Genomic DNA, 26,237 nt, shown 5'->3' with positions numbered 1-26,237 from the left:
CTAGCCCAGTTAAATGGGAGTAGCTGGAGTAAGCTGAAGGGGAATCATCATAACACATTTGGTATTGCAGTTGTTACAGAATCTCAGTGATTGTTGTGTGGCCAGACAGTTTTAAGTCCACATTGTTTTCTTGGGGTTTCCCTCCTTCCTTGTAGCTTTTGGGTCCTTGTCTTCATAAATGTATTTTTTATTTTATGAAATTATAAGAAAATACATAATTAAGACCAGGAAAAAAAATATTACAACTGAAAAACTATTGTACAGTTTTTAGTGTTTCTTGACATACTCCTTTGTAAGTTTAAATCTGTTTCAATGTAATGGAAATGCTCCTTGACCTTTGTTTGTAACTACTGCTATTTAAGTTTCAACATAATTGTCAGTCTGGACTGGACTCATTTCCCATTGCTTTACAGTTAAAATATCCATAAATATATATAAAAACTGCCAACATAGTGTAAGACGTTATGCATCTGTAGTGCAGAAAAGCTTATACCATAATAAATCTGTTAATAAATACCACACATGTCATGTGTTAATAGATACCATAATAAAACTTTAAGAGAGGGGTGGGGAACTAGTCCCCAGCCAAATGTCATATAGTGGGCAAGCAACAGGGGAATGGTGGCACCAAAAGACTGAAAAGGGGTGTCCCACCCACTTTGGGCTACGACACCACTGATGTGCACTCACCACCATTACACCTGGTGAAAAGGCTCAACTTGTCTAAGGTGCTACGGATACCAACATCACTTCCTCGTGTGACACACTTACTAGAGAGCAAGCCCCATTGACCACACCCTGGAAAATCACTTTGCCTCTAACATGCCTTGGCATTGGGCTCCATCCCCACCTTAGGACTGCAACCAGGGCTGGGCCCACCCAAGAGGCCAGGTAAGGCGATTGCCACAGGGGCAGCAGTTCCCAACGTAGATTGCAGAATCGTAGAGTCCTCTAGCCCAACCCCCTGCCATGCACCCAATGCCCTTTTAAAATGTTTTGGGGGACATTATTGGGTTGCTCTTGTTTTTATTTCTATTATACACATTTTGTGTTTTTATGTTGTGAACCGCCCTGAGACTTGCAGGTATAGGGCAGTATACAAAATAAGAGGTATAAATAATGAGAGTAAATAAACAAGAATGGAGGAATCTCAGCTAAGTACCAAGCACAGGTGGCCTTTGCTTTAAAAACCTCTCAAGGAAAGTGCAGTCTACCACCTTCCAAGGGCACCCGTCCCACTGCCAAGCAGCTCTTACCTCCAGAAAGTTCCTGGTGAAGAAGAAGACTTTATTATTGGGTTGACAGAAGAAGGAAAAGAAGAGGAGGAAGAAGAAGAAGACTTTATTATTGCGTTGACTACTGAAGAAGACTTATTGGGTTGACTGAAGAAGAAGAATACTTTCTTTTTGGGTTGGCTGGGTTGCCCCAGCTTCTTCGATCGGCTCCCAACCCATGAAAACACAATAGGGCACCCAACATTTAAAACTTCCCCATACAGGGCTGCCTTCAGACGTCTTCTAAAAACCAGAGAGTTGTTTTATTTCCTTGAACATCCTTCTTTCCTCCTCCTCCTCCCTTGTCCCTTGCAGCCGGAGGCACCTTTCGGGCAGGACTGCGACACGAGGGACATGCTTTTGGGAGCATCCCTCTCCTCCGGTCCAGCCTGGAACAGCTCCGTCGGTTGGAACGCGGCGCGGGGCCGCCGAGCCCGCAGGTTCGATCCCCGTCGGGGGCAGCTGCGTCTCCCTGCCCCGCGGCAGGGGGTTGGACTAGATGTCCTTCCCGCCTCCCTCCCTCCCTCCCTTCCAGCGGGAGGAGCCTCCGCCTGTCAGCCTCGCCTTGTGACCGGAAGGGCCGCGGCGCCGCCGCCGCCGCCGCCCCCGGAGGGAGAGACTCAGCTGCCGCTGGCTTCGCCACCGCGGCGGCGGGAGAACCGCGGGGCCTGGAAGGAGGAGCGGGCTCGGCTCGCAGCGGAGGCCTCGGCTCGGGCGGTCAACAGGGGCTGGGTAAAAAAAGACGCCACGCCCGCGCCTTCCTCGCCCCCCTCCTCCTTCCCGGCACCTTCCCGGGTCTCCCCGCCTCTGCCTCGGTCCGGCACCCTTTGCTGGCAGGGGGTCAACCCCGCGCCCGCCCCGGGGTGGGCGTGGTGCCCTTGGGTGCTGGGGGTGTCGCTGCTGCAAGCCCAAGACTGCTCGCCTGGCCTGGTGCGTTGCTTGATACAAAGCGCGGTTTCCCTTTCCCTGTCTGGGAGGGTTAGTAAGTACTACTCGTGTGTAGCAAGTGGATGGGTTTTTTAAATTGGGGTGGGGGGTAAAGGAAGGAGGGGTGAGGCTGGTGGTGGTGGGCTGGGCTGGGTTGCAGCAGCCGGAGCTCCTCCCTGCATCTTGGTAAGAATGGTGCAGAGACACCATCTAAGCACCATTAAGCTCATGTATATTATATACAGCGTTTAGAAGGCATCCCTGTATAGGGAAGTTTGTTAAATGTTTTAAATACGTTGGATGCCCTGTTGTGTTTTTATTGGTTGGAAACCGGCCAATATATATATATTTATATAGGCTTGATAAACTTTACGTAATTTGCACAAATTTATTAGCAATTCAGCTTCCCATTCTTGCATTCTTGGCAGCAGAATAAGTACTGTGCATAAGGCAGCAGGTAATTGCAGCTGGTGGAGGAAATCACCAGTCCCTGCAATTACCTGCTGCCTTATGCACAGTATTTATTCTGCTGCACGTTTCTTTCTTTACTTCGTTCTTACTATCTTCCCATTGCTTATACTTCAAGGTTTAGTCCTGCTGGCCACATGACCTGGAAAGCTGTCTGTGGACAAATGCCGGCTCCCTCAGCCTGAAAAGTGAGATGACTGCTGCAACCCCATAGTCACCTTTGACTGGACTTAACCATCCAGGGGTCCTTTACCTTTACCTTACTTCAAGGCTCTCTCTGTGTGTTTGTTTACCTGCGAGGCTTTCGGCTAACCATTTCTCACTAGGTATAGGGGCTGGGCTGGGCTGATCGCCTCTGTGCAGTTTCAAAAAGTAATGACGGCCATATTCCGTGCCTAAAGGAAGAAAAGGTCAAGAACTGACCTGGCCTCCACACACAGGCGGCTTCTTCCTGACTCCCTTGGAGCAGGGACAGAATGGCAGTAGAAAAAAGACTGGTTGTAGGCAAGTTTCATGGAAGTCACACTGTCCCCAGAAGTTTGAGCAGTTCCACACTCTTCATAAGCAGCGGTGTTAGAAAGCCTTACACCATCACCTGCTGGGGTTCTGTGGTGTGTCATGTTGTTGATGTCTTAATAGAGCGGACACAGGTAATCTGTATAAAAGGAAGGTGCCGTAGAGTCATTCTGGTTATCAAAATCCAGGGAGGAAGCACAGGTGTGTTGCATTTCACAATTGCAGGTGGACTACTGTGTCATTCGTGTGTTGCAATATTCAGTTATGGATTGGCGTGGCTGAGCCTTCTGTTGTTGTATTTATTCTATGAACTCCTCTACACTCGAGAGCACATTAGTCAGCCCAGAATACTCATCATTGTCATTTATTAGATTTGTGTGTCGCCTACTCAACAGCCTCTATGTGTCTTGAAAATATGCAAAACCACGAATCCAAAGTTTTAAGGCATAATTTACATGTAAGAATATGACAGTCTACAATGAGGCCTCGCACTATAGAAAAATCTTAAGTAAATAAGTCTCCTTATATCAGTAGAATTGAGAAAAAGGTGAGAAATGATATCACATGAAAACTATTATTGTTATACAGTGGTACCTCGGGTTAAGTACTTAATTCTTTCCGGAGGTCCGTTCTTAACCTGAAACGGTTCTTAACCTGAAGCACCACTTGAGCTAGTGGGGCCTCCGCGCTGCCGGGGCACAATTTCTGTTCTCATCCTGAAGCAAAGTTCTTAACCCGAGGTACTATTTCTGGGTTAGCGGAGTCTGTAACCTGAAGCATATGTAACTTGAAGTGTATGTAACCTGAGGTACCGCTGTACCTTGTATACCTCTGTTGTTATCGCCACACTTAATACACGGTTAAATAGCTACAACGTGCAATGGGATGAAAACTGGCAATTGCTCAGCAAAACATCGGGTGAAAAGAGCTATGCTGGAGGAGAAAAAAGTCCTGCCTAGTGACTAGTCTTTCACCCTTTTCCCCACAGTGGCCTACAAGATGCTCCTCGCAAGCCCAGAGGCAAGATGGCAACCGGTGTCCTCAGCAAATGAAACTGAGGCACGCGCCTCTTAAAGCCACTGCTTATATCAGAGGTGGGGAACCTTTTTTCGGCCTGAGGGCAGCATTGTTTCTTGGGCGGCCTTGGGGGGGGCGTGTCTCGTGCCAGTGGTAGGCAGCTCCACAGGCAAAAACAGGTGGAGCAACAGGTTAAATTCCAGCCACACACAAAAGCCAGAGTGTCTACACCAATACATCTCTCCATTTCTCATCGAAGCAACGTGCCTGCACATCTCTCCATATAGGAAAGTGAAAGGCAGTTCGAGGGCTTTTTCCAAAAGCATTCAATAAGAGGGTCAATGGAGGGGCATGACTTGGGTATAAAGGAGAGTTCCCTGGGCCTGAGGTTCCCCACACTTCTCTTACACCACCTTGTATTATTTGTTGCATTTCTACCCCACCTTTTCCTCCATGGAGCTCAAAGTGACTTTCATTCTCCCCCCTCCTCATTAAAACCCCGCCACAACCCTGCAAGGTAGGCTAGGCTGAGAGGCAGTGACTGGCCTAAGGCCACCCAGCGAGCTTCATGTCTGAGTGGAGAATCAAACCCTGGTCTCCTAAGCCCCAGTCCAACACTCTAACCACTGCAATATGTGTGGCAGAAGGAGAATATGATGCAGGTATTTTGAAGTCAGATCACACGCCTCACATTCTCTGCTGAGCCCCTGGGAGTGAGCTCTTAATTCCAAAAAGTATTCCCAACCCTTATGATGGCTTTAGGAAGTCAGAAAATTGGATAGCGGCACTGTTTAGGATACAAAAAATTGGGAAGATCTAGAAGCCGTCTTGCTTTCTTGAAAGGTTTTGAGGGTATACTCAGTTTTATGTCAGGATTAAAGTGAAAGTGACTCCCTCGCAGCTGTGTGTACAGGTAATGTGAATACAGTATTTCTGAAGCTGTAAAAGGAGAGGGGGAAGCCACGGCTGTGCAGGAACACGGTCTCAGGGCACAGGCAGCCATATTGTAGTGTCTGGATTGGGGAATGCCTGGGGATGCCATGTGTGCTGCTTTGGAAAAAAGAAAGCAACAAAGGTGTACTAAATCAGAGAGAAGTGCATTACATACATCATCCTAAAGCAGGGGTTCCCAAACTGGTCTGTGGACGACCAGCATCTGTGAGCTACATTCAGGTGGTTATTTCATATATTGTATTTTATTGTACAGTAGATCCACAACTTATGCACATTTAACTTGTGTGCATTTAGCTTTACGTGCTAATAATAATATTTTTTAAGGGGATGAGTGTGTGTGGAGGGGACTTTGGCAATCCCACCCACCATTGTACCTCGTGTGTTTTGACTATATGCAATGATGACTTTATGCGCTGTTCCTGGAACATAACCCCCAAGTAAGTTGTGAGTCTGCTGTATTACAATTTGAATTCTATGGAATTCCAGATCCAAGAATTAAAAAGCAGTGGAAACAATTAAAACATCATATAGAGTCTAGTACAGCACATTACAATTGTTGCAATGGGCAGAAAAATCATTAGGTGCTCTGACAAGACTCTCAACAGTTTTTAAAGTGGTCCATGGTGGAAAAGGTTTCTTGGACAAACATACATGCAACCTGTATGCCCGGTGAACCAAGTGAGGTGCTTTTCCTCTTCCTGCTGTCTGCCTGGAGCCGATAAAGTTATAGACTGCAGATTTTGAGCCGATCTGCACCAGTCTGCTTGCCTTATATTAGCTTCAGGCTAGCCACGTACAGAGACAAGTTAACAGATGTACCATTTCTGGTGTCGGGTCGGAAAGGGCACCTGCTTACAGGCGCTGTTAACAAACTGAAGGTCTGGGTTGATTCCCTTTAAACGTTCTGTTTGTTCTCCCTGCTGCTTGGGTGTGGATAAAAATAAGCCTCTCTTCTCCTTTTCCGCGGCAGGCCATCTGGAAAGCGCGATGAGTGTCAAGGCCTTCAGGCTTGTCCCCGCGGTGGAGCGGGACTTGCTGATGGGCGACAAAGCTCGGATCAACATTGAATGCATCGAGTGCTGCGGGAAGAACCTGTATATCGGAACCAATGACTGTTCCATCTACTACTTCCTGCTGGAAGAAAAGAACTCGCCAGCTGAGAAAACGTCCTTTTCCGTCTCCAAACAGCTGCACAAATACCTGAGTTTTCGGAAGCCCGTGGGGGAGCTGAAAGCCGCTTCGGCGCTCAATCGGCTCCTGGTGCTTTGCGACAACACCATAACACTGATGAACATGATGAACCTGGAGCCCATCCCCACGGGGGCCAGGATCAAGGGAGCTACGATGTTCACGTTGAACGAGAACCCCATGAGCGGGGATCCTTTCTGCGTTGAGGTTTGTATCGTTTCGGTCAAGCGCAGGACCATCCAGCTCTTCTTGGTCTATGAGGACCGCGTTCAGATTGTGAAGGAGCTTCTCACCCCGGAGCAGCCTTGTGCCGTGGCTATAGACGGCCACTATTTATGCCTCGCTCTCACCACCCAGTACATTATTCTGAACTACGACACTGGCGTTTCCCAGGACCTCTTTCCTTACTCTAGCGAAGAAAGACGGCCCATTGTGAAAAGAGTAGGCAGGCAAGAATTCCTGTTGGCGGGACCTGGAGGATTAGGTAAGGTCACAATGTTCTCTGCCTCCTGTTGGAAGGTTTTTGGGTCTGCGCTTAGAAAGGGTTTGGTCCTCCCATGATATGTCAAATCTTGATCCATTTGTTCCTTTGTGCTGTGCTATCCAGTCTTAAAGGTAAAGGTAAAGGGACCCCTGACCATTAGGTCCAGTCGTAACCAACTCTGGGGTTGTGGCACTCATCTCGCTTTATTGGCCAAGGGAGCTGGCGTACAGCTTCCGGGTCATGTGGCCAGCATCACTAAGCCGCTTCTGGCGAACCAGAGCAGCGCACGGAAACGTTGTTTACCTTTCCACTGGAGCGGTACCTATTTATCTACTTGCACTTTGACATGCTTTCGAACTGCTAGGTGGGCAGGAGCAGGGACCGAGCAATGGGAGCTCACCCCATCAAGGGGATTCGAACCACCGACCTAGGCTCTGTGGTTTAACCCACAGTGCCACCCGCGTCCCTTCTATCTGGTCTTACCAATACCTTATATCTGTGCAATGAGCTGTGATCTCACAGCAGGAGAGCATGCAGATGACAAAAGAAATACGGAAATAAAAAGCAAAAGTTGGCATACTGTTGTGGACACCGGGCTGGAGTGCTGCAGTTAAAGATGCCCAGCAAATGCTTATGACAATTGTGCAGGCACATCCCAGGCAACAGTTGTAATAGGAATGAATGCATTGAATCGGCAGGGTAAAAGGCTGTGTCCCACCAGGGCTCTATTTTCTAACTTGAGAAAACGCTATAAAATCATAGTCTGGAGGGAGATGTGCTGCTTATTGTACTAAAAACCAATTGTGTGGAAAGGCCCCAAGACTCTAGCAACTGCTGATAAATCTTGTTTTGTTTTTTAAAAAGTAGCATATTGGAAAACATGAATGAGTAGTCTGATCTTGGAAATTCGTGCTTCCTTACAGCCTGATCCTAATCAGTGCTAGGCATGCTTGAGCCCATTGAAATCAATGGGATTGGGTTTGCTTTGCTCACTGTAGGATCAGGCTGTTAGTGGCATTCCACTAAGATTGAATTCTGATGTTCTGGAATTTCGGGTGCCTCCCGTGTAACTTACTTGACTCATCCAATTCAGGGCTTGAATTGTAAGCAGAATTGTGCCAGGACCTTCCTACTGTAAGAAACAAACTAAGTAAGTAGCACAGGGTAATTTTGTTAAGCCAACACTGGAGTCAATGGTGCTGCCTCAAGATTCAAACTGCATGCTCTGGGGGGAATCGCAACCTCCTTGCTAATACCTGTTTATTTATTGTCCTGTTTTCTAACGCGCTTGGATTCCTTTTGCAGGTTGTAGAATTAAGGTTGTTTTTGTAAAGCTGCTATCAGTAAGCATTTATGGCTCAGCCGTAGCTCAGTGTAAGACCCCCAGCTTTGCCTGAGATAAGGTGAATCCTACATGGCGTAAATAGCTTGTTAAAGATGAGGGTCCGCTCTTGCTTTCCTTAATAAGTGGAGCCTTCTGTTCTTATGGAGAGGGCAGGTGGCTATTCGTTTCTGGAGGAAACATCTGTGTACTGTTGTTAGGCTTGATAGCACGTGGAGCAATCTTTAAGTCCTAGATCCACAGGCTGCAGGAGGCGAGGAACAGAGCAGAGGGGCCTCTCCACCAGTGAGCAAGATCTTTGCCCTCAGAGGGGCACGTCTACTGCAGAGAACAGCACTATAGCCGTAGATAGTTCAGTGGGCATGTATCTACCACCTCGCCAGAGTGGTGCATGCTCCGGTTATCTCCCGCTTGGACTACTGCAATGCTCTCTATGTGGGGCTACCTTTGAAGGTGACCTGGAAACTACAACTAATCCAGAATGTGGCAGCTAGACTGGTGACTGGGACCACATAACACTGGTCTTGAAAGACCTACATTGGCTCCCAGTACGTTTCCGAGCACAATTCAAAGTGTTGGTGCTGACCTTTAAAGCCCTAAATGGCCTCGGTCCAGTATGTCTGAAGGAGCGTCTCCACCCCCATCGTTCTACCCGGACACTGAGGTCCAGCACCGTGGGCCTTCTGGCGGTTCCCTCACTGTGAGAAGCCAAGTTACAGGGAACCAGGCAGAGGGCCTTCTCAGTAGTGGCACCCCGCCCTGTGGAACACCCCCTTTGCTTGCTGGCCATATCTCCGCCCCCTCCCCACCTAGCCAATCATTTGCCGGCTGGGGGGGGGGGAGTGAGAGCCAGGTAGGGCAGGCTCCAGCCAACCATCTTTCCAGTCGGTCTTCGGAGCGTCACAACAGTCTGCACAACTGATTCTTGCACAACCTATCCTTTTATCTATTTGTTTCCAAAACTCACTTGTGTGACGGAATATTCCATAATGGTTAACACAGTTTAAAAAGGTGTAGCTTTTTCTTCCAACGGTGCATGGTAGGTTTTGCTTGTCGGTGTGCAAGTTACTGTCGTGCTTGAGAGAAACTCTTCTTCAGAGCTCCTGAGAGGGCTCTTTCATGGAGAATTCTTAGTGGGTAACTTTATGCAGATAACACTGTAGAAGCCGGGTGATCAGCTGGTTGTCCTATCAGACTTCTAACTCATCGCTCCCTTTCTAAACCGGCAGGCATGTTTGCAACTGTTGACGGCATTTCCCAGCGTGCTCCTGTTCACTGGTCAGAAAACGTGGTTGGTGCAGCCCTCTGCTTTCCTTACGTAGTTGCGCTGGACGAGGAGTTCATTACGGTGCATAGTATGCTGGACCAGCAGCAAAAACAGACACTACCCTTTAAGGATGGTCATATCCTGCAAGACTTTGAAGGTACCTAATTGTGTGTGTGTGTGTGTGTGTGTGTGTTGAATTACTTTGGGGAAGATCTTAGTGTTTTTCTTGCAGTCTTTAAAAACATAAAAGGCAGGGACTAGCTCAAGAACAAACCACAACTGCTTTTCTTAAGCCAAGGGTGAAGAACCTGTGGTTCTCCAATGTTTTTGAACTCCCAACAGCCCCCAACCAGCATGGCCAGTTGTCAAGGATGATGGGAGCTGTGGTCCATCAGCACTTTGGTCCCCCTCTTAGTCCTCAGCATTTCTCACTCAAAATATTAAGTATTATATTACATTCCCAGGTTATCCGTACTGCTCAGCCTACGTGTGGTGTAGTGGTTAAGAGCGGTAGACTCGTAATCTGGTGAACCAGATTTGCTTCCCCGCTCCTCCACATGCAGCTGCTGGGTGACCTTGGGCTAGTCCTACTTCTCTGAAGTCTCTCAGCCCCACTCACCTCACAGAGTGTTTGTTGTGGGGGAAGAAGGGAAAGGAGATTGTTAGCTGCTTTGAGACTCCTTCGGGTAGTGATAAAGCGGGATATCAAATCCAAACTCTTCTACTTTTCTTCTACGTATAGCCGCAAAATATGCCCTAAGGAGCTAATGAGCTGAATGGTTTTTATTGTGTATTCTCAGGACTGATCGCACTCTTAAGGAAAGGGCGTATAATCTGTGACTCTCTAGGTGTTGCTACACATCAACACCGACATTTAGCCATGCTTTCTGGGGTTGATGGAAGTTGGAGTTCCTCATCCATGTTCTGAGGAACAATCATGCTCTGGAGCTAAGGAAACCCACACTTCGAATGTGCATACAGTGATTGAAAAATGCATATACGGGCAAACCCCCAAAAGGGGTCGCTTTCCAGGTCATTGTGCATGTCAACCTGTCGTGTCCCCGCCTAGTTCCTCCCCCTTCTGGGGCCAAAATTGGCGCACATGTTGGCACATTCGTGTGTCACTTGGACGCACACAAAATGGCCGCCGGCTGTAAATAGCTGGTTGATTCAAGAGATTGCACTTCCTATAATAAGGTTCTGTTGTCCAACGTGAAAGATATTTATTGCCATCAGAAACAAAATATCTCTCCTGTGGGGGTGACATGGAAGTACTTCCTATGGAAGATCGTAGAGACTCAAAAAATAAAGCGGTTGACAGCGTTCGTTTGGCGCTTTTGGAAAGCGTGAGCATGATTTGAGATTGTGCAAGTGCAGCACTCTTAATGTTGTTTGTACAAGTGTTGCTTCGAGTTTCTTTTTATGTGGAAATACAACTGGCATATTCTAAAAATAAACTGCCGGGTACTAGCTAAACTGAACTGATGTGGAGTTTCATTTCTTCATTTTAAAATGGAGGAAGAAAACGTGTTTGTAGAACCATCAGCGACCATTTGTGTACTTGTAACTTAACTCTATCTTCCATCACTAAAATGTCAGCAAAGATACTTGATCCCAATGGTAACTACATTTTTGCAAGGCCAGGTGCTGCCTTCCTAACTTCGCCATTATCTGATATATTGCTGTGTTTGCATTGCGCTGGATTTACAATAATAATAATAATAATAATAATAATAATAATAATAATAATAATAATAAATTTATTTATATCCCGCCCTCCCCAGCCGAAGCCGGGCTCAGAGTGGCTAACAACAATAAAAGTAACACAGTTTACATAAAATCACAAATCAATTAATTGAAATGCATTCTAAAATAAATTCATTCTAAAATCAATTCAAAATCAAATTTCCTCCTCAAAATGTATTTCCTCTTTAAGTTGCATTTAGTTTATGCATCTCAGTGACTTTTCTATATATATTTTGTTTTTGTTTTTTTAAGTCATTTGCGATCATGTAAAATGGACATCTTGTTTTCATTCTTTTCCCCCCAGGCAGAGTAATTGTGGCTACCACCAAAGGGGTCTATATCTTGGTCCCACTACCTCTGGAAACACAGATTCAGGATCTTTTGGCCAGCCACAGAGTCGAAGAGGCGTTAGTCTTAGCAAAGGGAGCCCGAAGAAATATTCCGAAAGAGAAATTTCAGGTCTGTCGGTATTTTTTGAATGCATCTGGGCATGTGGAAGCAGCAAAATTGCAAGCAAGCTTTGAAAAACTGGAAGTCTTATTTTGAAGTATCTAGAAACTGGAGCCATTTACATGCTGGTATCGCAAGAGAGAGAGAGAGCTATTCTTAGAGCTGCTTCCTGGTTGCCGTCTTTAAGCTATGAAATATTAGGAAGCTGTCGCGCTTAGTTGGGTTGGGTGTGTTGAGAATTAAGATTGTTCCGTTTTCTGAGTGATGAACACCCTGTAGGCATTTGCAACTGGAATAAAAAGGCCTTGTGCCACCTTTTGAGCTGACTTAACTTTAATCTTAAACTATTACTTGTGAAAAAGCAAGTCTCATTTACTTCAACAGAAGTAAAGAGCCAGCGTGGTGTAGTGGTTAGGAGCAGTGGACTCGTAATCTGGGGAACCGGGTTCACTTCCCCGCTCCTCCACATGCAGCTGCTGGGTGACCTTGGGCCAGTCACACTTCTCTGAAGTCTCTCAGCCCCACTCACCTCACAGAGTGTTTGTTGTGGGGGAGGAAGGGAAAGGAGAATGTTAGCCGCTTTGAGACTCCTTCGGGTAGTGATAAAGCGGGATATCAAATCCAAACTCCTCCTCTTCTTCTTCAACAGATCTTGCTTCCAGGCAGAAGTAGTAGTTTAGCAAGCGTAAAAGGTGGTGACAGGGATTTATGGAATGTAAATCTCCGTGTTCGTTGGCATCATTATCTCTTTGTTGCATCTCTGAGGGTGGGAGTGACTCGCATAGGCACTGTGCTCATAAGCATTGGGCTAGGACCTGGGAGATCAGGGTTCAAATTCCCACTCAGCCATGAAGTTCATGGTCGACTCTGGGGCAGTTGAAATATTTCGACCTAACCTCCCTCGCAGGGGTGTTGTGATGATAAAACGGGGGAAGGAGAAGACGCACAATACCACCTCGAGCTCCTTGGAAGGCAAGGTGGGCTATAAATAAAATTAATTGATTAGATCTTCTCTTAGCTATTATGCTCTCGGAAACAATTTAGGCTTTCTTGGATATAGGATCACGGTTCAAACTTCCTTGACCCAGCAGCCCTTCATAAAGTCTACCTAAGGGTGGGGGGCTTTGCAGTCTCCCCACCCACTCACCTTCTCGTTTTGCCTTCAAATCACATTAGCTTGAACTCTCTTCAGATGGATAACTTGACTCTACTACCAGAGCTTATTTAATGTCCATGGATTCCCCCCACCCCGTGAAATTTTGTATTGCTTAAGGCTAGATAAATTTAATTAAATTACAGGAAAGTTTAGAAGACAAATTAAAACATGAGATTCTTTTCACCGTAGAGCATTATTTCATTAGCCACAGTTGAGTCCTCTTGTTTCATCTCCTTTCGCTTTGTGCCAGCGCTCGTCTTCACATGTTTTTGTATATTTATTGCTGGTGCATTTATATCTCATCCTTCTTCCAAGGAGCTTGAGGCACCGTTACGTGATTCTCAACAGACACACAGACACTCTCTCACTCTGTCTCTCGCACATACACACTCTTTTGTGCTTGCAGTGGTCCTGCGAGGTAGTTTAGTCTGAGAATGATTGCTTCAAGGTCCAGGTGCATCTCAGGAGAGTGCTTGGGAAAGGCTGCAATAGGTCTAGAATACACTATGAGCTTGCCAGGTTTAGCTTCTGCTCATATCAGTGAAAGGAAGGAACAGGTGAAAATAGGTGCGCTACTTGTGGATTTTGAAAACGTTGCATCTCGATTCAAAGTAGTTGGCTTGTAGACTGTTCTACTGCTCTATAACGCTCGCTTCGGGTATGAAAACTGTTTGGAACAGTTTCCACATCTGAGAGAGCATGCAACCCAGTTGCAACTTGCACGTACGTGCATTTTGCGGTGTGCACATTACATTGCTACTTTGAATGCACACAATCCACATGTTCTTATGCTGTTTCTTTCATGGGATTGATCAACTCTGGGAATCTCATTGACTTGGAAGTGCCTGTAGGTTCACAGCTCAAACATTGCTGGAGTCATCTGGAGAAGTTTCTCATGTGTGCTTCTTTCTCTGTTGCAACTGGCACCCTTTCGCAGTCCCCAGAGGACTTGCCAGGAAGCTGATAGCTAGATAGCTCTGCTTCGTAGTCTCAGGTTGGACTTGCAGCCTTACCCAACTCTCTGATTCTCCATATTGTGAAAGTCGTACAAATTGCATGCAGTTATGAGCTTTAAATCAAGTCAGATTCTGGCTTAGTCCTCATTTCAGCATGACACAACTAGTGTATGAGCACGCTATATATTTTTTTCTTTCATTGGTTTCCTAAACGGGTGGTATTTCCCCTTCTTTGTTTCCCATTTAGGTTATGTACAAACGAATCTTGCAGCAAGCGGGATTTATACAGTTTGCACAGCTTCAGTTCCTAGAAGCAAAAGAACTCTTCAGGTAATCCCTCATGTGGGGCGAAGAAGACTTTTTGAGTGTTACTCAGCAACCGATTGAATCCTTGTGCTTGGGTTTAAAGGCTTCCGAGTTCTGAAATATTGTCATGAGGCAGGACTGAAACACTTAGAAGGCAAAAGATGTAGGATCGCGGACCAAAGCAAATTTGGGGTTGCTCTTTTTTGATTCGGTAGTGGCTGATGAGTGACGAAACTCTCTGACGTGTTCCCAAGTCCTGCTGATTGCTGTATACGGAAACTGTTACAGGGCCATGAAATAGTGCTCATCTGTTCTGCCTACAGGCCCTTGTCTTGCTTGCATCTAGGCAACAGCTGATGTACCAGGTTTGATTTTGAATCAGCTGGGTGTTTGCAACAATTGCCTTGGCTTTCCCCTTAATATTGGTACAGTGGTACCTCGGGTTAAGAATTTAATTTGTTCTGGAGGTCCGTTCTTAACCTGAAGCTGTTCTTAACCTGAAGCACCACTTTAGCTAATGTGGCCTGCCGCTGCTGTGCAATTTCTGTTCTCATCCTGAAGCAAAGTTCTTAACCCGAGGTACTATTTCTGGGTTAGCAGAGTCTGTAACCTGAAGTGTCTGTAACCTGAAGCGTCTGTAACCCCAGGTACCACTGTATAGGCATTCTGACGGGTACTATGTGTGTATGTGTGCCGGCAAACTGCATAGCGTCTGGGAACTGAGCTTTTCAGTTTGCTGTTGCACATACAACGGAAGCGATGGTAAATATGGAAATAGAGTTCTGTTTGTAACGTAGCTTAGACCTGGGATTACCAACACAGCACCCACAGGCACCATGACACCAACTGCCTCTGGGCACCCTCCAAAACCCCTGCCTGCCCTAAAGTTTCTGAGCACAATTCAAAGTGTTGGTGCTGACCTTTAAAGCCCTAAACGGGCCTTCTGGTGGTTCCCTCACTGCAAGAAGTGAGGTTACAGGGAACCAGGCAGAGGGCCTTCTCGGTAGTGGCACCCGCCCTGTGGAACGCCCTTCCACCAGATGTCAAAGAGAAAAACAACTACAAGGCTTTTAGAAGAGATCTGAAGGCAGCCCTGTTTAGGGGAGCTTTTAATGTTCGATGCATTATAGTTTTTTAATATTTTGTTGGAAGCCTCCCAGAGTGGCTGGGGAGGCCCAGCCAGATGGGCAGGGTATAATTAACAAACAAACAAACAAACAAGTAAATATTAACTTTTGTGGTGTGCATTAATTTCCTTGGCTTCCCATGGGCCTGCCCTCTGCCATTCCCCACATGAGCTGCAGGCATTCAAACGAAGGGAAGAGGGCAGGGCAGCTGCAGCCTTGCTTTCCAGGATGCCAACACTCCTAGTTGCTCCTCAGGAAAGGGAAACAAGGAAGAAAAGAGCAGGATCCTGCCTTATGAGTGAGGATGAGGTGGCAGGAGAAGTCTAGAGCTTCTTGTGCAGGGGAAGCAACCTGGAGCATCGCAGGAGGGAGGGAGGGAGGGTTTCCCCATATACGTTCATCTGCATGGGGTGCCCAATCGTGGGTCCTAGTGGGACACTAGGAGGGGCTTGCAGTGCTTTAACCCTTCGTCCCCCGCTGCGGTTCTAATCTAGATTTCTTAATGCTAAGTTATGGGCAGCTGTAACAAGTGTCCACATTTCCCTATTATTATTTATCAATTTGTATACCACCCTATACCCGGTCTCAGGGTGGTTACAACATAAAATCGCAAAATAAAAACGCAAAATACATAATAATAATAATAAAAACAATAACTGCCCCCCCAACACATTTTTAAAGGGCATCGGATGTCAATCAGCCAAAGGCCCAGTTGAGAGGGAATGTTTTTGCCCGGTGTCTAAAGGCAAAATGAAGGCACCAGGCAAACCTCCCTGGGGAGAGCATTCCACAGACGGGGAGCCAGTGCGGAAAAGGCCCCGTTCTCGTGTTGCCACTTTCCAGATCTCACAAGGAGCTGCCACACAAAGAAGGGCTTCCAAAGGTGGTCTCATGGGTAGGTTCATATGAAAAGAGGTGGTATTGTGTGGTCCTGAGCCATTTAAGGCCTTATAGGTCAAAACCAGCACTTTGAATTGGGCCTGGAAACTAACTGGTAGCCAGTACAGTCGGACCAGGATAGATGTAAGATGCTCAAACTGTCCTGCTCCTGTGAGCAACCTGGTCACTGAATTCTGCACTGATTGAAGTATGTACCAAGCTAAGTGTCCTCTGTGTGCATGCGCACGCATGCTCCTCTGTATACTTTCCCCTTTCTTTTTGCTTCATTTAGTTTGACCCTGTAATTGCAGAGGCGGCCAGCTGGACGTCCGGGAGCTGATCTCTCTCTACCCCTTCCTGCTGCCTTCTTCCTCTTCCTTCATGCGGACTCACCCTCCCCTCCACGAATATGCGGACTTGAACCAGCTGACGCAGGGGGACCAGGAGAAGATGGCCAAGTGCAAGCAGTTCCTCATGAGCTACCTGAACGAAGTGCGCAGCACCGACGTGGCCAACGGCTACAAGGAGGACGTCGACACGGCCCTGCTCAAGCTCTACGCGGAGTCCGGTCACGAAAGCCTGCTAGATCTGCTGGTCTCCGAGAATTTCTGCCTTCTTGCGGATAGCGCCGCGTGGTTGGAAAAGCACAAAAAGTAAGCCTCTGGGTGACATTTACTAACCCCCAGTAGAGCTCAAAGTGAGCAATTGGGCTTCCTTAGAAATCCCCAGTCACTACCCTAATTATTTTCTGGGTTGTTGTTTTTTAACATCTTTTAACTAGATGCCCATGTTCCATTTTTAATGGTATGAGGCCTCCAGTGAGCAACTAATTTTTCTCCATAACCATTTTTAATTTTAAAAATGTAAGCAGCAAAATAGCGTTCTAAGTCCCCTAGTGCCAACTCTCTCTCTCTCTGTGTGTGTGTGTGTGTGTGTAAGATTATTTAATATTGTTTGTTGAAAAAAGGGATTTTAGAGCAGCTTGCAAAAGATGGTACCTGACCTCAGGGTGTTGGTCCAAAAAGTCATGGCACGTGAGGAAAAACGGAATGGGAGGGAGGAGGGGAAAGCAAGCTCAGGCACAGTACACATTCCCAGTGCTTTTTTTCTGGAGGTGCTCAAGGGTATGCAGTACTGGCACCTGTTTTTTCTCGAAGAAAAGCACTGGTTAAAAGTGTGGCAACTTCGTGGTGAGTCCTGGCACCGTTTTTCTCAAAGAAAAGCACTGCTTTCCTAAAATAAATATTTCTTCCTCATAACCCCCAAGTGACTTCCCCTTTTTGCCTTTTAGCGTCAGCATAGCTTGAAAAGAGAGTCTTAACTTTCGAGAAATGTTCCTTTTCTTCCGAAGGATCTTGAGTCACCCACATAAGAACTGTTAGCTGTTGTGTAACTGTGGCATCCGAATACAGCTGTGTTTGTTGCGTAACTGTAGGAGCCTGAACTTTATGGCTGAGCAAAGGTTTGAAGGACCACCTATGTCGATCCTTCCCACTGACTTCTTCCTGCTTCAGCTGAGAAGAGGGCAGAAGGCTATCGGTCTCTCTTCCAAGTGAACGTGAGAACAACCTGATGAATCAGGCCAGTGGCCCACCTGGTCCTGGTGTGCATGCTCTTCAGATGCTGGCTGTGTTGTGTTCAGGAATCAGGGCTACAACCTCACCCCAAAGTAGCAAATAGGAGGGAGAAATGCGACCTCCTTCACATGTAAAGTGGGAATAAATAGACCCAGCTCACGGAAACTTTGCAAGAACAAATCCAATCCAAACAGTCTTTATTACGATCGCAAATCAGCCTCAATAATTAAATCATTAAGCCCGTTTATCGCACAAATACCAAATAATGATTCTACTCATTTGCCTTTTTTTTTTTAACAATACTGCTTCTTACACAGGTTCTTCGCGCTTGGACTCCTGTATCACGCAAACGGTCAAGACGCAGCGGCACTACAGGTTAGAGCGCAGCCACGTCTCCAAGGAAATCAAAGCAACACGTAAACCTTTCACGGCGAACCAAAACGTTTCAACTCATGTTTCAGTTCCCGTTCTGGCCACCAGGCAATTGTCATGCATATTGTTGTTGCTCTCCAGGTAGAGAGCTGAGCTGATGAAAGGGGAACAGAATTCCTGGTGTGTCTGTGTTGCTCCCTTTTTCTTGTTACCTTTCAGCTCTTTCAGCATATCTGGGCAACAGGGTGGCACTATCAGTTGAAGGTCAGGCACGCTATTCAGGTGGCTGGTCACCCACCAGCCCAGCCAGGTGTATCATCTAGTCCCCTGGCTTCTGTCTCTATTCCTTGTCCAGCTGTTCTGGACATTTCTATAGACATTGGTTTGCCTGTCTTGCAGCAGTAAAAACAAAGTGCTTATTGTATGAGGTTAAAACCACAATAGCTCATGTAAGATCAGCTCAGGACAAGTCCCTCTTGCCTCTCTGCAGGTGGGGGAGGGTTCATAAATCAGTGTGAAATAGTAGCTACCTAATTTTAATCCGCTTTGGAGTGCTTGTGGTCACCCTGATATCTTTGCACTTACAGGCCAAAACATTAGAAGCTGGGAGCAGGTTCACTTATTAAGAACTGGGTAGGATGCTGCCTGTGATCTGAGAATAAAAGGGAGTAGAGAGATTTGTACATACAAAAAGGAAGAAGGGAGGCAATGATTTGGAGTGTAGACGGGGAAGATCACATCGGGGAGATGGCACAGCATGGGTAAGCATGCCCAATTGTTGCCAGGATGATGGGCAGGGAAGGATTTTGACACAGGTTCCCCTTTTTGGTGGCAGCCCTGTGTCGAATGTTTACTTTTGCTCTAGGAGTCCAGCGCAGAGGCAAGGGGAAAGACCTGCACTTTGCACCCGTGCTCAGCTCCTGTTGGTGCTGTTACACAAGTCTTTGGCATCAGTGTGCTAAGTCTGTTGGTTTGGCTAAATTTATATTAACTAACAGCCCAAAGAAAAATAGCAGCTGGCTTTATCGCCGTGGGATTGAACCTGAACCTGATTGTTTCATGCTTCTTTTCGGCTTCAGTTATGGGTGAAAATTGTTAACGGTGACATCCAGGACTCAACACGCACAGATCTTTACGAGTATATAGTCGACTTCCTTACATCCTGTACAGACCATGAATTGGTGTGGAAGTATGCAGAATGGGTCCTGCAGCGAAGCGAAGAGGTTTGTGGCTGGGTATTTGTGGGGGGAGGTTTTTGAAATTGAAATTGCTGTCGCTTGGGATATTTGAGTATCATAGACTCGTAGCATTGGCAGGGACCCCAAGAGTCATCTAGTCCAACCCCTAGGTAGGTGTGCCATCCATATTGGTTGTCGAAACCTTCCAGGTCTAACAAATCTGTATTTCTTAATGTCATCCACTCCCGGATCCAGGTGAGACGGGCCGCCTCATGATATAATTTCAAATTAAAAATATATTTTAAAGAGAGAGGCAGCAGCACAGCTGTGTGTCCCCACCATTAATCCTGTATAAACTGAATATTGTGCATTCCCTCCCTCAAACATCCGTTGTTGCACCCTGCCAACTTGTGTCATGTTTTCATTGATTTTATTAGCACTAGAAAAGGTCAGATATTTTCAGTCCCTTTTAACAAGTATGAGGCAACAGGAATTGATAACCTGGCACCAGAGACTTGTGTGTGATGTCAGCCATTTATGTAAACTTTGCAAACCTTTTTTTTTTTTTTAATGCATCTTGCTTTAGGTTGGTGTGTACATCTTCACTAGAAGACCCTTGGAAGAAGAACAGAAGAACAGCTTTAATCCAGACGACGTCATCAGCTGCCTTAACAAATATCCCGTATCACTAGTAAAATATCTAGAGTTCTTGGTTCTAGAAAGAAGAGTGAAAGTAAGTGGCGATAGTTGGATCCGGTAGCATAAAAACTGGTGTGCGTCTGTTGCGATGTTCAGTTTATGCCTGAAGCTCAGAAATAAGTCCAGGTTGTTCCTTTAGTTCTCTAGATTGCTGCAGGGCAACCATGGTAACTTGCAGCTTTAAAACACCTCTATTCCATTCTGCTTGCTTATTGAGACTCTAAGTAGTCCCATTACCAAACTGGATAATTTAACACCAGGAGGTAATTATGGCACAAAGTGCACCCATAAGGCGACCCTTTTGCTTATCTATGGGAGCAACGGAAAAACAAGACTTAGCCTTTACATTATTTGCTCTTGGAAGCCCAGTTCTATTTACTGTTGCAGCATAAGCAGAGGGGGAAATGCCTCCTATAGAATCCTGCTCCCTTCTCCGGCTGCTTTTGAGCAGCCCTAAATGCCTGTGTGTCCTGTCCCCCACACCCAATTCCAGAAAGGGGCTCTTAGTCAGCTTCTAAGGCAAAGATACAATGTCCCTCTGCACCAGGCATAGGCAAAGTTGGCCCTCCAGATGTTTTGGGACTACAACTTCCATGATCCCTAGCTAACAAGACCAGTGGTCAGGGATGGTGGGAATTGTAGTCCCAAAACAGCTGGAGGACCGAGTTTGCCTAGGCCTGTTCTACACTGAGAGGTCCAGCTCCGAGGGCCTTCTGGCAGTTCCCTCACTGTGAGAATTGAAGTTACAGGGAACCAGGCAGAGGGCCTTCTCAGTAGTGGCACCCGCCCTGTGGAACGCCCTCCCATCAGATGTCAAGGCAATAAGCAACTATCTTACTTTTAAAAGACATCTGAAGGCAGCCCTGTTTAGGGAAGTTTTTTAATGTTGTTGTTGTTGTTATTACAGTTCCCATCATCCCTGACCACTGGTCCTGCTAGCTAGGGCTGATGGGAGTTGTAGTTCAAGACCCAAGTTTGGGAAACACCGCTTCACATCAAGGATGGGGAACCTCAGGCCCAGGGACCACATGTGCCCCTCATGACCTCTGTCTGACCTTCAAGACTCTTCCCACCCCCAGGCTACATCCCTCATTGGTCCTTGCAAGTGCTTTTAATTGGTTTGATTCTTTCCTTAAATTATGGTGATGCCTCTTGCTTGTCTGATGGAGGGTGGGTGGGTGGGTGCCCGACTCTTCTCCTCCTGTAAAAAAATAAATAATAGAAATGCTTCATTCATTTTGCCTGACCCCACCAATCACTGCCATGCGGCCCCTGGAAGGTTCCCCACAAGTAAATGTGGCCTTTGGGCTGCAAAGGATCCCCCACCCCTGCCCAAATCTCCCTTGTCTGATGGAGTGTTTTCTCTGGGGTGTTGGGTATTCCAGCATGACTGCTGTCTCCCAACTTCTCCTGCAGCAATAGGGCAAAAGCTTCCTTATCTCCTTCCACTAGGAGTGTAGGATCTCTAGAATGTGGAATTAGGCTGTTAAAAAGATGAGCTCCCCCCCCCCTTTTTCTCTTTTTTAAAAGCCAGTCAGTGGGTGGTTAGGAAGAAGTAATTCCAAGATTAGAAATTTTTGCATAACTTCAAATGCTTTAGAAGCACGATTTTATATAATAATTGTTTTACCGAAAGCGAGAAGGACTCTGGGCTTAGGTAAGCCCGCTGAATTCGAATGGGTGAGATGCAAATGGGAGGAAAGAGTGACAAAATTGTGATAAGGTAAAAGTGGCATGTGAATTAATAGATAATAGGATTCGTGCTCCTTGAGTTATTGCTAATGGTGATCATATTTTGAAAGGCAAATGAATTCTTTCTATTTAAGTGCTGCTCTGGAACTCCTTTGCTCTTGCGACGCACGTGGAATTTCAAACTTCTGAATTTGTCAGAGCACAGGTGCCCAGTCCTTTTGAAATGGTTTTGTTTTCTTTTTAACCATTTTGTTGTTTTTGAAAAATTGTTGGAGTATTAATAAAGCTGCTTATGGAGATAGTCTGGGAATTAAAACGTTGTCTTTTATACTGGCAGAAGGAAAAATTCCACACCCATCTGGCAGTCCTTTACCTGGAGGAAGTCCTGCGTCTGAAATCACTGGCTGCAGAGAAGAGTGAGGAATTGAGCAAATCGCAGGCGAAGCTACGCAGTCTTCTGCAGAAATCTGACCTTTATAGAATTCGTTTTATTTTAGGTAAGAGAACTGAAATTGTATTTTATATGCTTCTGATGAAGGGTGTGTTGTTGTTTTTTAACCAGCTACACAGGCAGAGAAAAGGAAAAGCACAAGGGTGATTTGAACTCAAGTTGTCTTAGGGATAACGTTAAATGCTTTGTGTTGATGCTGGTTCCTGTTGCATCATTATAGTGTCAGGATAACTCGGGCCTAGTTCAACTTGCTATGGGATGCAGGAGCAGCTCCCTGCAATTCAGTGTGTTCCAGAATTTGGTGCAGGCTTCAGCGTAACGTGCCTGATTGCCACAATCCTTCCCCTATAACTTTCTGAAGTGAGGGATCCTGGGCATCTGGACATAGCCCATATTAGGTTATTTTGGCATGTGTGTGGGTCTGTGCCCAGCTGCAGTATGGCAACGAATGAACCCTGCCAGCAACATGTGAATTCTAAGAAGTGGCTTTAATAGCACAAGAACGTAGGTCTTTTAAACTGTGTGTTTAATACTGCGTTAAATGCAACCGTACTGCCAAAAATAAGGTAAATATCAGCAGGGATCCCAGTAGCAGGCTTGCACCAGGGTCTTCCCCGGGGCTCTGCTTTCTGCTGCATTTCCGAAAAGCTGTCTCTGAGAACTGGGGGAATCCTGCAGAGTGATGAGTAAAACAGCTGTGTTAGGTGGGAAGCCAGCCCTGTGTCGGAAAGGGAATGTCTTCTGTTCGTGAATGAGACTTATTTCCATCCTGCTCATTGTATTCAGAAACATAACGATGAGCCTAGAATTCTACACGTAACTGCCCTGTGTTGGGAGGGAAATTTTGTTCTTGGTTTTATCATTCTGCTTGCTCGTTTCCCGTTGTTCTTTTAAGACAGCTAGCTTTTCTGAGGAATATAGCTTTCTCTTGCACTCTAACAAGGCCTCTGCTTAAAACGTTACATTTGGCAGATAAAATCAGCGGCACAGATCTTCACATGGAGTGTGCGATACTCTTTGGGAAACTGGAACAGCATGACAAAGCTTTGCATATCCTGGTCCACGAACTGAAGGACTTTGCTGCCGCGGAGGAGTACTGCGTGTGGAATTCGGAGAGCAAAGACCTTCCTTACAGGAAGAAGCTTTTCCACATGCTCCTTTCGGAGTATCTAAATTCCAGCACATCGGAGCACCAACTGGCCATGGCGGCTGTAGACCTCCTAAACAACCACGCGGCTGAATTTGACGCGGCCTGCGTTTTGCAGCTCATACCAGACACCTGGTCGGTGCAGCTCCTCTCCTCGTTTCTCTGTGGCTCCATGCGGGAAAGCATCCATGCACAAAGAATGACGCAGATTGCACTGGGCTTAGCAAAAGCGGAGAACCTCACTTACACGCATGAGAAGGTGAGTACAGTGGACCCTCCAGATACGAATTAAATTCGTTCCGGGGGTCTTTCCGCAACCTGAAAAGTCTGTAGGCAGAGGCGCCACTTCTGTGCATGCACGAGGTGCGCAGAGCGCTTCAGCACATGCGCACGTGGCAAAACCCGGAAGTATTTGCTGCGTTTAAATAATAATAATAATAATAATAATAATAATAATAATAATAATAATAATAATTTATACCCCACCCTCCCCAGCCAAGGCCGGGCTCAGGGCAGCTAACAAGCAATAATAAAAACAAGTTGAATGAATACAACTTAAAAACTAGATTAAAATACAACATTAAAATATTAAAATGCAGCCTCATCACAGGAGGAGAAAGGAAAAAGAAAGAGGGCGAGGGAATCAAATTGGCTCCCTTAGGGAGCTGCCTCCCTGTGCCCTTGCACTAAAATGGTTTTGCCACGTTCGTAACCTGAAAGTTACGTATCCAGAGTGGTACGTAACTAGAGGGTCCACTGTATGCCATTTTTGCTGTTATCAACGTGGCGAAACCAGGGCACGGGGAGGCACCTTCCTAAGGCAGGCTTTCAGCTGTGTCAGTAGGTAATAACCCACGGGAAAGAGGCAAGCCTTCATAGACATGCTGCAAGGAGCCCTTGACATTGGGGTGGGGAACCTGCGGTCCTCCAGATGTTGTTTAACTGCAGCTCTCATCATCCCTGCCTATTGGCCAGGCTGGTTGGAGCTGATGGGAATTTCAAGTACAGCAGCATCAAGAAGTTATGATGGCTACCTCTGCTGTACACAGACACAGAACCAGTGCGATGGATGTTCTCCCAAAGCTTCCCTGGGAGAAGGAAGCAGAGTTGGGAAAAGGGGAGTATTTGCATCTTTACCAGAATTTAATATATAAAATAGTAAACTGTAAGCCCTACCACCACCTTCCATAGACCATTTTTGTCTCATAAAGTTGATACACTGCTTGACTGTAAAAGCAAGCAAACCTCAAAGCAGTTTTAAAAACAAAGCAATAGAATTATCATTAAAATGACTATTTAAATGTTCTTAAAAAATTTAAATTGGCGCTCAAAAGCAGATTAAAGCACACGTCTACATGCTACATATGGAATTTTGCATTTATGTACAGATGAACTACATAGCTGCACCCCTAAAGAGCTTTTTAATACCCCTATTTCAGGGCTTCCAGAAAGAAACTTTGGAATTGTAGCTTGATTAGTTTACCAAAAAGCATGTCAGGGAATGATCATTGCACCAATTCTAGTAGATGGCATATGCCTCCAGTGAAGTACGCAGAAGGTCGCACTCAGCTAGCTAAGTCCAACTCACGAGTAGCACCCTTTGAAATTAATGAACCTAAATGACTCCTGTCCATTCACTTCAATGGGTCCACTCTAGCACTGAATACCATTCAGAGTAGCAATAGTCCCTGTGACAAAACGGCAGCCTTTTAGCACCCGCATCGGTTCACGTTTTCAGCGGCTCTTTGGCTTGTTTCTCCCGCTTTGCAGGTGAAGCTAAAAGGGATCGCAACGGTTCTCTCGGACAGAAAGGTCTGCCAGATGTGTCAAAGCCCTTTCAGCGAGCCTGCCTTCGTCAGGTACCCAAACGGCGGCGTGGTCCACACGCACTGCGCTGCGAACCGACACGTGAATTCCAGCACAAACCACCATCTCTCCAGCCCCAGCGGACGGACATGAAATATGCCCAAGGTAGTGCCAGACGCTGCGTTGGTTAACTCCTTGGAGTAACCGAAGGAGACTCTGCTGGGCGAAAGAACAAAAATAAGTCGAGGAGAGAGGAGTTTGCCCTGGGGTTGATGGAGGAGGACTTTTGGTCAAACACGGCCTCTTAAACTGCTGATCTCTTATGAATGTAGGCAGCACAAGAAATTGCAGGTGTTTATATAATGAACAAATACTTTCCTCACGGTAAGGGTGCTGGGGAGGGGGTGGGGAACGGAAAAGCTTTTACAAATACATATACCTATATTAAAACGTGCACTGAATTCGGTGATCAAGTGGTCTAGGAAGGAGAGGGGCTGATGAGCAAAAATATCTCTTCCCCAGAAAACCGAGTCTGTCTCTTGAATAAGTGGCATGAAGGAGCACTTTTCTCTTGAGAGTAGAGCATAGCCTGCATTATGTTCTCTGCCGGGTCTAAATTTTGCCTGCCGGGACAGCGTCATGAACTTGTTCTGTGCTCTTGATACTGTTTTTTTGTAAGAAAACAAAAACGATTTGTTGCACTTTTGAGCCTTTGTCCTTTATTCTCTGCCATGCAAGTCCATTTGTTACAAAACCTCTTCGAAGCGCTAGGACCCCATGGAAGCTCCTGCTCAAATGGGGAGGGAATGAGAGGATGCATGATGACAGGATCACCATGCTGTGAAAAAGCCACTGTTTCTGACACTACTAATTGCAGCGAAATCACCAGGGTCTGCCACCTGGATTCATAAACCATCGACCGGAGGTGGGAGTGGGTAGGTGGGTGGGAAGGAAGAGTCTTTAATAACTGTAACGACTTATTTATTATCATACAGATGTTCTGTAAATACAGTTGAATGAAATGGTTTTTATATCGGCATTCCCCTAGAGCAAACACATGTAACCGGTAATTCCAGGTGCTTTTGAAGAGTCTACACCTGAGGTTATGTGAAGAAATAATCTGCGGTTCTGAGCTCCTTTGCAAGAATGGGTTCATTCAAAGGGATTAAGGGATGCAGTCACCGCAACGTCCGTGGTTGCATCGCGATGGTGCGCAGTAAGCTTGATAACACTTAATAAATGCTCTGTGGATACGGAA

General features: G+C 46.2%; 1 protein-coding gene across 6 annotated transcripts; it reads left to right on the top strand.

Moving 5' to 3' along the window:
• Positions 1-1,618: 1,618 nt before the first annotated feature.
• On the top strand, positions 1,619-26,237 carry TGFBRAP1 (transforming growth factor beta receptor associated protein 1). 6 transcript variants are annotated; one of them, XM_053384247.1, is made up of 13 exons: positions 1,619-2,006; positions 4,174-4,279; positions 6,127-6,828; positions 9,400-9,594; positions 11,488-11,642; positions 13,993-14,075; positions 16,369-16,710; positions 17,952-18,009; positions 19,086-19,229; positions 19,771-19,917; positions 21,913-22,072; positions 22,999-23,432; positions 24,944-26,237. In XM_053384247.1, the coding sequence occupies exons 1-13, from the start codon at positions 1,629-1,631 to the stop codon at positions 25,130-25,132; spliced, it is 3,093 nt and encodes a 1,030-aa protein (XP_053240222.1). In that variant the 5' UTR covers positions 1,619-1,628; the 3' UTR covers positions 25,133-26,237. The 6 variants fall into 6 exon arrangements, with proteins under 6 accessions (XP_053240222.1, XP_053240220.1, XP_053240221.1 ...); XM_053384245.1 differs by having other exon boundaries at positions 1,619-2,252; XM_053384248.1 differs by lacking the exon at positions 1,619-2,006 and adding an exon at positions 2,157-2,256.

Source organism: Podarcis raffonei, chromosome 4 (genome assembly GCF_027172205.1).
Source record: "Podarcis raffonei isolate rPodRaf1 chromosome 4, rPodRaf1.pri, whole genome shotgun sequence".
NCBI lineage: Eukaryota > Metazoa > Chordata > Lepidosauria > Squamata > Lacertidae > Podarcis > Podarcis raffonei.
The sequence above is the reverse complement of the archived record's forward strand: the minus strand, read 5'-3'. Positions and strand labels throughout refer to the sequence as shown.

Bases quoted from the DNA above. Each gene is read 5' to 3' on its own strand.
- TGFBRAP1 (XM_053384245.1), top strand. From the start codon at position 1,629: ATGCTTTTGGGAGCATCCCTCTCCTCCGGTCCAGCCTGGAACAGCTCC. The intron at 4,280-6,126 runs GTGGGGAACCTT...TTTCCGCGGCAG, and splicing joins AGCCACTGCTTATATCAGAG to GCCATCTGGAAAGCGCGATG. The intron at 19,918-21,912 runs GTAAGTGGCGAT...TTATACTGGCAG, and splicing joins TTCTAGAAAGAAGAGTGAAA to AAGGAAAAATTCCACACCCA.